The sequence below is a fragment of the Grampus griseus genome (genome assembly GCF_964374135.1).
Source record: "Grampus griseus genome assembly, chromosome: 12".
NCBI classification, from domain to species: Eukaryota; Metazoa; Chordata; class Mammalia; order Artiodactyla; family Delphinidae; genus Grampus; species Grampus griseus.
Genome location: NC_139006.1, coordinates 68,273,012 through 68,289,470, shown reverse-complemented (window position 1 = coordinate 68,289,470; position 16,459 = coordinate 68,273,012). Strand labels below are relative to the sequence as shown.

General features: G+C 40.0%; 1 protein-coding gene across 1 annotated transcript in view; it reads right to left on the bottom strand.

Annotated features, from left to right (window-relative positions):
* DCC (DCC netrin 1 receptor) overlaps positions 1–16,459 on the bottom strand; it is a gene marked incomplete at both ends in the record, with an annotated part of 1,164,115 nt that overhangs the window by 346,423 nt on the left and 801,233 nt on the right. Inside the window, one exon of the mRNA XM_082668331.1 lies at positions 10,552–10,706. Within this exon, the coding sequence (XP_082524457.1) occupies positions 10,552–10,706 (155 nt within the window). The remainder of the gene's footprint in view (positions 1–10,551; positions 10,707–16,459) is intronic.

Below are 16,459 nucleotides of genomic sequence, written 5' to 3'. Positions count from 1 at the left end.
AATATTAGCCATAAAAAGAAACAAAATTGAGTTATTTGTAGTGAGGTGGATGGACCTAGAGTCTGTCATACAGAGTGAAGTAAGTCAGAAAGAGAAAAACAAATACCGTATGCTAACACATATATATGGAACCTAAAAAAGAAAAGACAAGGTTCTGAAGAACCTAGGGGCAGGACAGGAATAAAGTTGCAGATGTACAGAATGGACTTGAGGACACGGGGAGGGGGAAGGGTAAGCTGGGACAAAGTGAGAGAGTGGCATGGACATATATACACTACCAAACGTAAAATAGATAGCTAGTGGGAAGCAGCCACATAGCACAGGGAGATCAGCTCGGTGCTTTGTGACCACCTAGAGGGTGGGATAGGGAGGGTGGGAGGGAGACACAAGATGGAGGAGATATGGGGATATATGTATATGTATAGCTGATTCACTTCGTTATAAAGCGAAACTAACACACCGTTGTAAAGCAATTATACTCCAATAAAGATGTCAAAAAAAAAATGAGTTTCACTCTTTATGGGTTGGGTATCACATGAGGATAGTCAACTATAAATTTCTTCAGGTGCTACTTTCTAAAAAGTACTATCATGTTTCATACTAAAACACAAAATGTATATGTGTGTACATAGATGTATGTATATATGTATTAAATTATATATTATTTATACGCTAATATCTATAATCCTAACTTTAGGTTATAAAAAAGAGGAAATAAATTTGATCCCACAGTATGATTTAGAACAATTTATCTGACTATATTTTCTTCAAAAATTTCATCTCTAAACTTTTGGATACTATTCTGCCCATCTTATTTTACCTTCTATCTCTCCAGCACCTTATAAGAGGCTTGACACATAGTAGGTGCTCAATAATTGCTTATGGACCATTCAGATAAAAGGGCTGTCAAGATGAGAGAATATATAAATACATATGAGTAAACATGCTATATTCTCTGTGTGTCTTTACTCTTCTTCACTTCATGAACACCAGCTTTCCACAGAATCCAATAGGACTGAAGGAGCCCCATTAAAAGAGCTCAGCTCAGCTGTTTTATCTTTGAAGTAGAGTTTTATTTGGCTGCTGCAGCATGATGACAATATCCCTGATGATGCTCAAGTTCTATTTTGCTCTAATTCAGTTTACCAAGCAACCTACTTTCATTTTCAGTAGGCTACATAACCAAACGAGGCAATTAAACCCAAAACAAATCTACCTTTTTGGAAGCTCATTATCCCAGGCTAGATACCCATACTCTCCAGGAACTTCTCATTATTATGACACTCTCTTGTCATCTTTCTTCACACTCCCTAATAGCAGTCAGAAATCTGTAGCTTTTTTCTCTATACTTTCTCACCAAGTAGATAGCTTCTTTAGATGTTTGGTTATACCAGTGGAAGAAGCTTGAATTATGCTTTGTGCTCAGAGAGAGTAACAAGGAGCCAGGAGAGGCTTTTTAGGGGACTTGAATTATGCTGTACCACTGATTAACCTAAACAACAAGTCATCTTTGTCCTTCATCCTTAATTTTGCACTGAAAGATATATATATATATATTATATATATATAATATGTATATATATTTTTTTTCTGAGAAAATATTTAGGGAGCTTTGAGAAACTATCAGAAAATATGTTCAGATCTAGATTCTCTGGTCTTTTAAAACTTAATCTTTTACATTAATTCAACACATAATGAACTTTTTCAACTTTCAAAGGGGACTAATCTATTAAATATCTTTTTAATGAGTTCTGCTTAATTAAAATAGTTTACACTAGACTAATAGTTCCTTGGGAGTCAGGACATTTTCTGACTTGCTTTTGTATCCTCATGTACCAGCAGAGCATCTAGATCAGGGGTGCCCAATAGAACTTTCTGCAATAATGGTCATGTTCTCTGTGCTGTCCTATACAGTAGCCAGCAGTCATATATGAACTCTTGAAATGTGGCTAATGAGGCGCTGAATTTTTAGTTTTCAATTTTATTTAAATTTTAAGGGTTACCTTGACAGATGTGGTTAGTGTGCCTGCCTTTTAGAGTTTATTTTACATCAATACATTGAAATGTAAATAGGCACATGTAGTAATGGTGATTGTATGGGACCATGAAGTCTAGGACATAGCACAAAAGAATCATTTTGAATGACTGACTGACTGAATGAATAAGTACAGAATGACTCACCTTTTGCTTTCAATTTTTCTAACGTGATTAAACAACCCACACTCACAAGCCTACCTCTAATTTTTCCAGTAATATTCATCATTGTAGAAGATATAATACCTCGCTAATTGACCATTAAATCCAAATGGGGGCTTCCCTGGTGGCGCAGTGGTTGAGAGCCCGCCTGCCGATGCGGGGGACACGGGTTCGTGCCCCGGTCTGGGAAGATCCCACATGCCGTGGAGCGGCTGGGCCCGTGAGCCATGGCTGCTGAGCCTGCGTGTCCGGAGCCTGGCTCTGCAACGGGAGAGGCCACAGCAGTGAGAGGCCCGCGTACAGCAAAAAAAAAAAAAAACAAACAAACATCCAAATGGATTCCTTAAGCCTTCGTTGCCGGGGATACCATACCAGAGCCTTTAATGTCTCTCATCTTATACTTGTAATACCTGAAAACACGTTTTGCAATGAGAGAATATTTAAATTATACCAGCATTTGTGTGTTACCTAAAAAGATGAAACATCAGTGCTTATATTTCTTTCTTTCTACTATTAGTCTATAGCCACGTACACGACCACAAAACTGGACCAGCTGATTGGCTCACGGTAAACTTCTCCTCCATAGTCATCCCAAATATTCACTCAAATTACCATGCAGTGCAGTCAGTAAGTGGAAACCAGTTTAAGTGATACAAGAAATTAGCTAGCCAGAACTGTAATTTACTTGGCTTGCTTAATTTATAGAATCATGATGAATAAACACTGCTGATACGTATCATCTCCGCCACAAATTAAGTACAAATCAGATTCTACCAGCAAATGTTAACCAGCTAGCTATTCGCAAAATGGCAATGCTGTGACACATGTTATGGGATAATAGAGTGTTTTCTGCTCATAAAGCTTCAAATTTTAGTTAGGGTTGCAAAGATGTACAAGAGGCAAATTAGACAACAAACCAGTCTACAATAGTGTGCTAAGTAAGAGGGAGGGGATGATTAGGGGGAAAGTAATAATATACGTAAATGGCTGATTGCATAGTAATCAAGCCTTATTACCTTAGTGATTACTCTAGAGTGTCCCACTTTGGTTGTCAGTGCAGGGCAGTTGGAATTATGTTTCCATTTGATCCCATTAGGGGCAGGGAATTTCTCTCTATTGAGTGCCTACTAGATGCCAGGTAAGACTCAGGGGCTTCCCATATGTTATCACATTTCATCTTTACAACCTGGGAATGAAACTGAGAAGGACCCTGTGGGGCTCCTGGGCACGGAAGCCTTTTTGGCCCCTGTTTCTTGTAGGGAAGACTCCTGCCTCGATGACCTTCCCTGAGTTCCAAAGGGCAGATGCAAAAAGTTGGTAGTCAAGGGAGGCCCAGCCACGAAACCACCTGAGGCAAAATTAAACGGACCAGAGAAGCTCATCAAGATTAAAAGTCGGACCACCTGAGACCCTGCACACACCCTAATCCTGTCAGCAACCCCACCCTTGAACTATTGCTCTAAAACTCCTCATCAAATCCTCCTAGGTTGGGATACATAGTGTTTTGAGGCAGGAGTCTGCTGTGTCCCCCTTTGCCTGGAAAAATGATAAAGCTATCCTTTTCTACCTCACCCAAAACTTCTGTCTCCGAGATTCGATTCAGCACCGGTGCACAGAGAGTCTGCGCTTTTGGCATCAGGAGGACGAGGGGTAAATCATTCATATCTCCAATTTATAATCAAGGACAATGAGGTTTCAAGGATTAAGGAACTTGTCCTAGGATATGGATAGTAATGTTTGGAGACATAATGTTCAGAGACTTTCCAGTACCCCCCATAACAACCATAGAAGTAGAGCTTTATTAGAATTAAAAAAAAAAAATCCAGGGACAGATGAAAAAGGCAAATAGGTCTATTTCCTCTGTATAATATATTCTTTTTTAAAACAGTTAATTATCTTTTTTAAAATTTATTTATTTTATTTTTGGCTGCCTTGGGTCTTCGTTGCTGCGTGTGGGCTTTCTCTAGTTGCAGCAAGTAGGGGCTACTCTTTGTTGAGGTGTGCAGGCTTCTCATTATGGTGGCTTCTCTTTGCTGTGCAGCACAGGCTCTAGGCACGCAGGCTTCAGGAGTTGTGGCAATGTGGGCTCAGTAGCTGTGGCTCGCGGGCTCTAGAGCACAGGCTCAGTAGTTGTGGCGCATGGGCTTAGTTCCTCTGCGGCATGTGGGACCTTCCCAGACCAGGGCTCGAACCCATGTCCCCTGCATTGGCAAGCAGATTCTTAACCACTGTGCCACCAGGGAGGCCCCGTAAAGTATTTTTTGTTTTTGTTTTTATTTTTAGCCTGCACAGCGAAGCATGTGGGATCGTAGTTCCCTGACCAGGGATCGAACCCGTGCCCCCTGCAGTGGAAGCGCAGAGTCTTAACCACTGGACCACCAGGGAAGTCCTATTTCCTCTGTATAATAAATTCTAAAGTCGATTTGGGGGTTGCTTTCACTCATCTTTTCAGTGTAAAGAATATAATGGACTAAGAATATTACTTACAACACTTAACTATAAAAGGGTTTTGTGGATAATTGGGTTGTGGTCTAGCAAATAGGCTCCCCGTTCTAACTCAAGCCTCCAGCCAGTATGTGGTCCATTTTAACATCCTTCATGATTAAACTGCCTTAACAGCATCTTAAAGGACCCCAAATAATAATTCAAAAATTCTCCACATGTGGTGTGAAAAGATTAGACAAGTCTTAAGCACACGGGGACTTAAATCTGGCTGATAATACAGCAAAGAAATTATACAGCATAAAGGCAGAGGGAAGAGCAAGGGTTTAGCCAAAGGAAGATATAATCAGGAGACACAGACCTTCCTATAAATCAAGCCTTTGTATTCTGGGTGATTATTTCATAAACTGGATCTTGGGCTGCTGATCTCTTTAAATGATTACTGCAGTACGTGTGCACTTTTTAGAAACAGTTGCTGGCTGATTTATATTTCAGACATGTTTTCCATCAGTGTTTATTCCTTGAGAATATGGTTTTCATAACAGAGTTGCTATTTTCAAATAATATGGAAACCTTGAAATTCAATTTGTATAAAAGCTATGTCATTTCAGTGTACAATTACTACATCACATTTGGAAAAACAGTGATAAAACGAGCAAGCAAATGCTAACCAGATGAGACCCATTTTCAACAGATAAGATCATTTTGTCAGTGAGAGAACAATGAAAACGTCCCCCCACCTTTGCCTCTAAATTCTGCAATTCTAACCAAGTAATAAAATCAGCCTCTGAACTTCCTCTAAAAACACAGAAGGATGAGCTTATAAGAAGTCGAGAGAGAAGAAAGAGTAGGGAAAAGAAAGGGGAGGGAGGGGAGGGGGTGGGACGGGAGGTGGGAGGGGAGTGGGGAGAGGAGGAAATGAAGCACAGGATCTCTAAGGTGTTCCATCTTACTCAGGAATTGGTGTATTATTGAGCAGGTTTGGAGAAGATGAAGTGTTCCTTATCCTAGAAATATTTTTAAATTGCTAAAATGGCATTTTGTGTTAACAACAGAAGATGAAATACACATGCCGTACCTATTAGTCCTGATAACATAATTTATTTATCCTAATGTCTGTAATAAAGACAGCGAGTAAGCTACACAATACTCTTAATCTAAATGAATTGAAGGAGTTTACTGTTTTGCACATGTAAAAGATATTCTAAAGTACTGTTTATCTAGGCTGAACTGTTCCTATCTACCTATCTCCTCAGCAAGAGATTAATTATCCAAGGACAATTATCCAATTCTTAATGAAACACAATCAGGTCACCCTGCAAGTAAACAATGGCCTGCAAAGGAAATAATCCTTACTCCATACAGTGGTAAGAAGAGAGGTGATTTAATAAAACAAAGGTGTTATTAAAGGCCAAAATACAATTAGCATTGTAAGACCACTATCACTGCCCTTAATGAAAAAACTTCAAGATACTTTCAATGTTTCAAACCCAGAATGATTTTCTACTTTCATTTTCTGGAGAAAGATAACTTATATGAGACAACAATACCAACAGTAACCTTTTATTCAGTTAGGTGTTTAGTTTTTATTTTATGCCTTATCATCATTTATGCTAATTTTTAAGCAAAGTAAATGCTTACAGAAACCAGCACCCAGTGAGTTCTACATAAATTCTCAGACTGCTTTCTGAATGAGGAAGAATGGAAGATATATACAAAGGACCGAAGCAGCTGTCTTTGTAATAAAGCACTTATTTGAGGAGGTAAGCACAATATGATTAAGGCATAAAAAATTACCTAGACAATATGTGAGACCGAGCAGGACCCTACGGGGCTCCCGGGCATGGAAGCATTTTCATGTCCCCCGTTTCTTGTAGGGAACAGACTCCAGCCTCCATGACCTTCCCTGAGATCCAAAGGGCAGATTTGAACAGTTGCTAATCTGGGAAGGGAGGAGATGTAGAGACAAGGGAGGAACAGTCAAGGAACAATAGTGCAGCCTTGGGGCAGGGTCCCGCTGCTGCCTCAAGGGATACACATAACACTGCCTTTAAGCCCTTTATAGAATTAACACCCAGCAAATGAAGATGTTAGCATTCTTTATGCCAGAGGAGACCATCTGAGGCCAGACTAAAGGGACCAGAAAGTTCATCAAGAAGATTACCCGAAAAAAGATTAAAGAGCCTAAACCCTGTACACACCCTAATCTTATCAGCAACCCCACCCTTGAACCACTGCCATAAAATTCCTCAGCAAATCCTCCCTGGTTGGTACACTTAGTTTTCGAGGGCAGAAGCCTGCTGTGTTCCCCTTTGCCTGGCAAAGGCATAAAGCTATTCTTTTCTACTTTGCCCAAAACTCTGTCTCCGAGATTCGATCTGGCACCGGTACACAGAGGCTGAGCTCTTGGCATCATATGCCTCGGCCGTCACAAGTAATGGGCTCATAAACCAATCTTGTGATTCAGACTTTTAATATTTCATTTAACAAATTCTTACAGGTTTCCTTACTTGTTTTGTTGCTGTTACCTATTTAAAATATTTGCTTCCTCAGGAAGCTTCTGAGAGCCCTAAGTGCTGTTACTTCATTACACACATATGCTTTATTAAGTATTAGGAACACAGTGGGTGTTCATTAAACACACTTGTAAGTTGAATTATGCTATTGTTTTTACTTTATAAAGGTTAAGGCCATATGTGTAATACAAATAATCACAGACTTATTGTTTTGATTAATTATACTAAAAATGTATCATGAGTAATGTTTTTAATGAAATGAGGCGTTATTATTAGTCAGTAAACAAATGAAAAAGACTTTCCTTCCCTTGGCTAGGAAGTGTCCCTTTGTTTTTAAAAATGTGAATTAAAAAAATGCTGGGGGCTTCCCTGGTGGCGCAGTGGTTGAGAGTCCGCCTGCCGATGCAGGGGACACGGGTTCGTGCCCTGGTCCAGGAAGATCCCACATGCCGTGGAACGGCTGGGCCCGTGAGCCATGGCCGCTGAGCCTGCGCGTCCAGAGCCTGTGCTCCGCAATGGGAGAGGCCACAGCAGTGAAAGGCCCACGTACCGCAAAAAAAAAATTCTGGATATTGATTTTCAAACTGGATACTTAAAAATAATGTATTAATAGAAGAAAAATAATGTTGCTCAGTCCTAGAAGTGAAACTGACTATGTAGAATTTTCATCAGAAATGTAATGTAATAATAGCCAGTCAGCCTTGAAAAGTACACTAAAACAATTCCAGGGATAATAGTTGGATTAGGAAGTGAAGAATTCAGACGATCCATAGAAATTGGATCTTCTGAAAATGAACATTCTTTTAAAGTTTAAGTTCTGCCATGAGAAAATTGAACCAGACTGTTTTACAGAAGTTTTTATGGGTTTTTCAACTATCAGTCTGTATACAACATGGCATATACCATTTTCAAAAATATATATTTTGACTTAATTTGTTTTTATTCAAGTTTATTGATTAAAATACCAAATATTCTTAAAAGTTATTGATTCTGTATATATACGATCTGTGAAAAGTCATTGAAGAGGGGCTTCCCTGGTGGCACAGTGGTTGAGAATCTGCCTGCCAGTGCAGGGGACATGGGTTCGAGCCCTGGTCTGGGAAGATCCCACATGCCGCAGAGCAACTAGGCCCGTGAGCCACAACTACTGAGCCTGGGCGTCTGGAGCCTGTGCCCCGCAACAAGAGAGGCCACGATAGTGAGAGGCCTGCGCACCGTGATGAAGAGAGGCCCCCGCTTGCCGCCACTAGAGAAAGCCCTAGCACAGAAATGAAGACCTAACACAGCCAAAAATAAATTAATTAATTAAAAAAAAAAGTCAATGAAGAAATTGATGACTCAAATTACATGTGAACATAGTCACTGCAAAGTGGAAATCAGCACTATCTCATGATTTCAATCCAAACAGCAACAAAACATTCTTAAGAAGAGAAACCTGGAAGCCGGACCAGCTTTGTGGGCATACGACTAACGAAGTTGCACAAGATCTCACGCTTAGGAGGGTCCCACGTGGAGCATGGCTTAATGCTCTACTGTAGCTTCTGGGTCCTGCAAATTATTTAGCCTGTCCTGCCTGGGAGGCTGCATTTTTTTTTTAACATCTTTATTGGACCATAATTGCTTTACAATGGTATGTTAGTTTCTGCTTTATAACAAAGTCAATCAGTTATACATATACATATATCCCCATATGTCTTCCCTCTTGTGCCTCCCTCCCTCCCACCCTCCCTATCCCACCCCTCTAGGTGGTCACAAAACACGGAGCTGATCTCCCTGTGCTATGAGGCTGCTTCCCACTAGCTATCTATTTTACATTTGGTAGTGTATATATGTCCATATACACACTGCCACTCTCTCACTTTGTCCCAGCTTACCCTTCCCCCTCCCCGTGTCCTCAAGTCCATTCTCTAGTACATCTGCGTCTTTATTCCCATTTTGCCCCTAGGTTCTTCAGAACCACTTTTTTTGTTTTGTTTTTTTAAGATTCGGTATTTGTTTTTTTTAGATAGGGTATTTGTTTTTCTCTTTGTGACTTACTTCACTCTGTATGACAGATTCTAGGTCCATCCACCTCACTACAAATAACTCAGTTTCATTTCTTTTTATGTGATCTGAAACCTGTACATTACTATGCCCTTAAAGATGCTATGTGAGGTTTTATTTCTATGAGGCAAATATCTCTAAGACTTGTCCAGCTTAGTCATAACCCCACCCTCAACAAATACTTTATTGCAATTCGTCCTCATCTGGTCTTTGTAGCGTTGGCTGAGTGGAAGAAGGAACGGAGGTTCTGCCCAGTGTGCAGAGCATGATACCAGCTGCCAGACTACGTCTCTGTTGCTCTTCTTCAACATATTGATTTCAAATCCTTAAGAACTGACCTAGTCCAAAGATTATTTTCTCATATGTACCAATGAAAATCTTTCTGATTTCTACTTCACCTTCTTCCAAAAGCATGTGAGGTGATTTTGAAGTTAAATATAGTTTTAAATAAAATGGTTGGGAATACAGATAAAATAGCATCATTCAAAAAAACAAAAACAAAAACAAAGAACAGGAGTAGATGAAACTAGGTGTCTAAATCTCTAAATAATGTACTTTGTTACAAGTAGTCCTTCATGTCATTTAGCTGTTAGATCACAATTTTTTAAAACTCTGAACCAAATAAAGCTGGCAGGCTACTCATCAGTAATAATCTTTCCAAATAAATTAGACGTTTAGTAGAAAAATCAAAATTTTGTACAATACAGAAATATTTTTCAAATGTACAGTTTGGGGGCTGTTCCTTTATAAAAGTACAAATCGCTAAATTATAACTTGGTCCAATAACATTCAGCTGCATTACTTTGTGATCATGGAGCTTAATATAGTGATTTATGTTAAAGGACAATGAGATTGCCCAATAGAGATTTTCTCTTTACGTTTCTTAAATCTAGATTCACTTTTGGAAGCTTCTTAAGGGCATTCAGTGCATGAGTAAGTTCTTGAATAATCCCTGTGTTGGGAAGTCCTATGCCATTTTTCTTCTCCTTTGATGTTACACTTTTTATAGACAAACTTAGAAAAATCTGAAAAAATCAATGCAGGAGGCTGAAACCCAATGTTGATGATGAAGTACTGGCGGGTAGAGTCAGTCACTTACTCGGGAGTGAACATGTAGACTGTGTGGATGGACCAGGCCTTGATAGTTGTTAATTTGTCATTATGGAGATATGGCCAAAGTGGGAAGGCCATTTTGTTAAAGTTATCTTACCTTTAAAAACCCTCGGGTTAAACATGTTGCTTCAGAAATATTCCTTCCATTCCGTCACCTCAATAAATTATTATGAAAGGATTCAAAGATATCGCCAACGAAAACAAATGCTTTCTAAATTTGCCCTTCCTGTCTCATACTCACACTCAGGCTGAGTGGCCACCTTGATGGGCTGAGAGCTCTCCCCTGGTCCCCACTCGTTGTAGGCCACGACTCGGAAGGTGTACATGGCTTCTGGCTTCAGGTTTCCCACAGTAAACTGAAGGGACCCAGGCTGGGATGTATTCACTGCTCGTTCCCTAGGAAATAAAAGTTGCAGGGAAAGATTATTCCCACATGAATACTTTTAGCCACAGCCTTTACTTAATGAGCAAGAGAGGGGCTTCCCTGGTGGCGCAGTGGTTAAGAATCCGCCTGCCAATGCAGGGGACACAGTTTCGATCCCTGGTCCAGGAAGATCCCACATGCCGCGGAACAACTAAGCCCTTGCGCCACAACTACTGAGCCTGAGCTCTAGAGCCCGTGAGCCACAACTACTGAAGGCCATGTGCCTAGAGTCTGTGCTCTGCAATGAGAGAAGCCACCGCAATGAGAAGCCATCGCACCACAATGAGAAGCCCGCGCACCGCAAGGAAGAGTAGTCCCCGTTCTCTGCAGCTAGAGAAAGCCCGCGCACAGCAACGAAGACTCAACGCAGCCAAAAATAAATTAATTAATTAATTAAAAATAATAATAATGAGCAACAGCAGTAAGGTAGACCAAAAGGTTGCTTACTCATTTCCTGTTGACTCTGCATGTAAGGCAAGACCTTGAAGGCTTATTATGGGATGTAAACTGACTGGAAGAGCCTATAAATAAATGTTGCAGGGTTTCTGGGGAGTTCAAGTTTATGCCATTCCCATGAACCTTGCATACGAAAGTCTTTTCCCTTGACACTTTACAATTTAGTCTCAAAACTCATAACAAAGAGCTAGTAAAATAAGAAGCGTCTGGAATGTAGACAGGAAGATGCGTTTTGTAAGCATTCAGCTAATGACAGAAATCAGGGTTTTGATTATTCCACAAGCCAGTCTTTGTCAGTACTGTCAACAAATGCATTTATGCATTTTCCTTCACTGTAGGAAAGGAAAAGGCAGAGGCCAAGTGTTGATGTGTACAGAGCTTGAGGTCCTGTGGTTATGTTAAGTGCAATTTAGTGAAAGAAGTAGATGCCCTTCCTCGTGAGGAGAAAGTGGAACACGTGTCTACTTGCCTTTTCTTCAAGCCACATCTACATGTGTCCAATTTATTTTCCAATTAAAAACTTCCTCAGAGGGCTCCAAACAAACGAATTAACCTGCTGATCATGGTGAGATTTATAGTTCACATTAAGAGAAGACAAATCCTACGAATATGGATGCTGACATATAAGAACCGGAACTCCTGAAGTACGCTTTAAGGACCCACATGATTCTAGACATTTATATCCTCATTGGTCTCGCACAATCGAATGTGAAGAAAGAGTTCCTTCTAGCCACTTAACTGTTTCTTAAGGTTTCTACGTCTAGATGATACCTCTTACATCTCAGTGGAATTATATATTCATTTTAATTTTACCATTCAGTTTTATTTTGTTTGGGGAGATATTTAAAATAAAACCTATTTTGCTGCCAGGGTAAAGTAAGCTTCCAAAGAGAAAAGTGAAAACAAAGTTCTACGGGCATGAATAGTGATTGCCGGGCATATATACACTCCTAATTTGACTGATATGACAGAGACTGGCTGGATCCTCCTCAAACCCATTTCTCCTTCTTCATGTACTAGACTGTATGTCCTGGCTCCCCTGAAGCCAAGATGAGGCCATGTGACTGGGTCTAATCAATGAGCTTGAGTGTACACAACGCGTGCTGATTCCAGGCCTGGCCTTGAAAAACCACATATGTGGCAGGCAGACCTTGGAAACCATACACAGATGATGGAGAAGTCAAATTTTTGCAAGAATTCTGGAGAAGACCTGGGAGAAGAACTGCCTGTCAATCGGGAACATCCTTTTCCTATAATACTTTACAGAGTCAAACAGATTAGAGCCATTATAAATTTGAGGGCTTGTTATAGCGGTTAGCATTCATTTATCCATTACCGCTCATAATTAAAATATGCACACTGGGTGGCTACCAGGGGCAAGGTGGACGGAGGGATGGGATGCTAGTATTTAATGAATACAGAGTTCAGTTGGGGAAGATGAAAAAACTCTGGAGATAGAGGGCACTGAAAGTTGTGCCGTAAGGTGAATGCAATTCATGCCACAGAACTCTACATTTAAAAATGGTTAAAACTGTAAATGCTACGTTTTGTATATTTTACCACGATAAACAAACAAAAAAACACCCTGTATTAATCTGGATATAGCCCAAGGTTTAGGTATCCCTCTACAAGTACTGTGTTAATTTGCTGCAAGGCTGAATTGTGACTTACAGTGAGGGAGGGATGTGGGTGGGATTCAATAGCGACCTATCTGTAAGTAGGAGTAAGAAACATCAGATAGGGCTCCCATGTATCACACATCACACTGATCTATTCTACCAAACTAAGATTATTCAGGCCAATAGATTGCTTTTTAAAAGAAAACCCTCATAATCAGATTGTACGCCTTGTGGATGTAGACAGTTTTGCATATTATTTTCTTTCAGCAGAATTTTTATATGTATTGCCTCTCTTTTTATATAAATAGGATGGTTTTATTATCATTATTTTATAGATGTAAAAGTGAGATCTAAAGAAACAACATTTTTTTAAAGGACTCACAGTTAATGAATATTACCATTAAGAATGAAATTTGGGATTTCATCCTCTAGAGCCAGTACTGGTATCATTCAACAATAGGGGAAAACAAGGGGCCTATTTGGATCATGGGTACTTTGCGTAGAAGACATGAGCTCCTAAAGGGAAAGAAGCGACACTTGGGCATTCAGAAACCACTGGGAGAATGAGTGTAATTATCATCTGTTATGAGTCATTTCAGGATGTATTTTCTAAACCTTCAAGCAACATATTTGTCACTGAAGGTCAGATCTGCATACCAAACTCCTTGAGTATCTATAAGGAAGGACAGCTTTCACAACTGACTAATTTAGATGAAATAGCTGTGTTCTAGGACATGCTGGCATAACCCCTTGAAAAGGCATTCTTCAAAGGAAAAAGAGGCAAGAACATATGGGCATGTCCAGGTAAGAATGTCTAAGATCATATAATAGAAACATTACTCACATATAAAAGGGGATGCTGGATTTTATTACAAGGAAGGGAGTTTTAGGTTCTTATAATCTCCAGCAGCCTCCAAAAATATCCCAGATTACTAATGGTCATGAAAAAAAATTATATTCATTGATATGGACAACTGATACTTCCTCAGCGTTAAGAGTATGAACAAAGCATCTTTAGAAAACACTTCCATGGTAGTGATCTCAGCCCTTCCTCCAACCAGACGCTAGCACTGCCCTAGATTTACCACTAGTTTCTTCAATGTGGGCTCTTAATGGTTTTAAACAACAATTTAACCTAAACATTTCCATTTTATGTGCCAATTTTCAGAAATCTGCTTATCCTATCAAACTGAGGTCACATTAAAATGCTATGTAGACTATGGAGTGGATTCAAGAGTTTTAAGCCTGGGGTGGTTGTCTTGGCTTCCTCATTAACTTATCTGAGCCTCAGGTTTCTCAGGTGCAAGCTCTGACGCTTTCTTGGGTCCTACTGGGGCAACATCAAACGTGATACCAATGCATTCTAAGACAATGGCATTTACTGCCATGTCACCCTTCACAGATTTCTTCAAAGATTCGCAGGTGGCTTTTGATCACCCCATTTGTTCTTTAATAGCTGAAGACAAACCAGCGCAAATCATTTCCCAACAAGTAAGTAGAATCTAAATTTGGAAGGGCAGTTTGTTACTCCTGTTTCTCTGGTTCCACAATAGGGCAATGCCAGCCACGTAAAATAAACTCTCCATAATCTCTGTGTTTAGACAGTTAGTAATTAGCCCACCGTAGCCCATGATCCTCTGTAAGTGGGCAGATACCACACTAGGTTCTGAAGAACAGTAGACGTCAGGACTTTGCCCAGTTACTGTGTTCGGGTGTCGCGACTGTCACCACACCAACCACTCCTGGGAAAGCAGCAGGGGCCCAGGCTGCTTCTCCATGAAGTTCTCTCCTATAACTCTGAAGACATAATTTACCCCTCAAATCCTCAGAGCTTAGTGTCATGGTCTGTGTTGGTCGATGTACTGTCAGACAGAGTTTCATTACTCCATTTCTTTTCTCCTTGACTCTGAGTTGGTTGGCAGTGTGGGGTTCAGGCAAGTTCAAGATAAAGTTGACTGAAGTAAAGGAAGTAAATCACCTGGGCTTTCTAGAATCCATTCACCGCAAATTCATTCACTGAACATCCACATAGAGAATAAATTATAAAGTCTGTCTCCTTCTGCTGGCTGAAAAAGATGTAGGCAGCTTGCTTTCTTCGACCTTTACATGGAGACCAAGAAGAGTGTGTTAGGAAGAAGCATCTCCTTCTTGTAAATTCTGGTTCTTGGTTGCTTTGGGTTACCTGGTTGAGGTTTCTTGGAAAATAACTACTGTGTTCTAAAAGCATACATTCTGACCCAGTAACAATACTTCTGCTGCTTTGCTGAGATGAGGCATTTTGTTTAAAGTCTTTGTAGATGCCGATACATTTTGATTCAGGGAGTCAAACGTGGTGGCATGGAATGCACCCTTAAGCAGTATGCATTGAAACCTAACTCTGGTTAGGCTATACTCTCCCGTGCCCGGATCTGGCCCCTGCTCTGGTTCCTACTTACAATGTATTACATTATAATAGCTTTTCCTAGTTTTTTGTCATTGGTCCTCCCACTTCCGTCTTCCGTTGACAGAGATACTCTTCTAACATACATCATCTGTCAACTCCACGCCCAAAACATCATGCTGGCTGCCATTCTATCATTAATACAATCTCCATTCCTTGGGACAAGATGCAAAGACTTTCGAGATGTGGCCCAAACCTTTATGCACTCATCTGCAATGGGTCACTCAGCTCCACAACACCCTATCCATCCCTACCTTTGTCATTCTGACTTTCATTAATTTTGTTTTGCTTTATTTTGATTATCTTGGAGTTACTTTCGCCTGACTCAGTTCCTTCTCAGTTTGGCAAAAGCCCATTCATCCTTCAAATCCAATTCAAATGAAATCTCCTGGCTGGAGCTCTCCTACCATCATGTTCTCTGATTCAAGCAGCATAAAATATTATCTCCTTTGTGCTTCTGTTGCTCTTGATTTACACATCTTCTGCAGCCCATATCACGTTGTGTTGACAGGTCTGTCTCTTTGACTCAACTGTGAACTATTTTAGAAGAGAAGTCACATTCCATTCATATTTTATTGACACTCAGTCTATATATCCACTGCAGGTAAAGTATGCCTATGCTGCTGGTGTGCACATTTAAAAAGAAAATGAATGCATAAATAAATGTAAAAATTTTAATAGACTAATTGGATAACATCTTCACATAGTGTGATCTCAGAAATGCTTAGAGAGCTGGGTTCTGTTCTGTGTTCCATCTCAGCTTACTCAGGTGGCCTTCAGATGCCACTCCACATTCCTGGGTCTCATTTTCATGATGTGAAGAGTGAGATCTACTAAAAGAAATTTTTTTTTTGTTTTTTTTTTTAATCTAATATTCTTCATTGGGAATAGAAAATTACGTGTGTGTGTGTGTGTGTATTAGCTGAATTCAGCCCTTCTGTATTTACATTTCAGAAGTAAACACAGTTTACAGATTACGATGGTTCTGTTTCTTAGTGGATCATCTGTAACCTGTCTCCAGCATACATATTAAGAAAACACATATCCTCCTAAGGGCTAAGTATAGCGGGGCATTAACATTCAGTCACAGCTGTGAGCTGAGCAACAAACCCTGTCTTGATGTACCAAATGACTAATTAGTTGCTTCAAGAAGGAAGAGTTCTATTAATGTTCCTTTGTAAGAAAGGACCTACGGTATTTTTGATGGAAA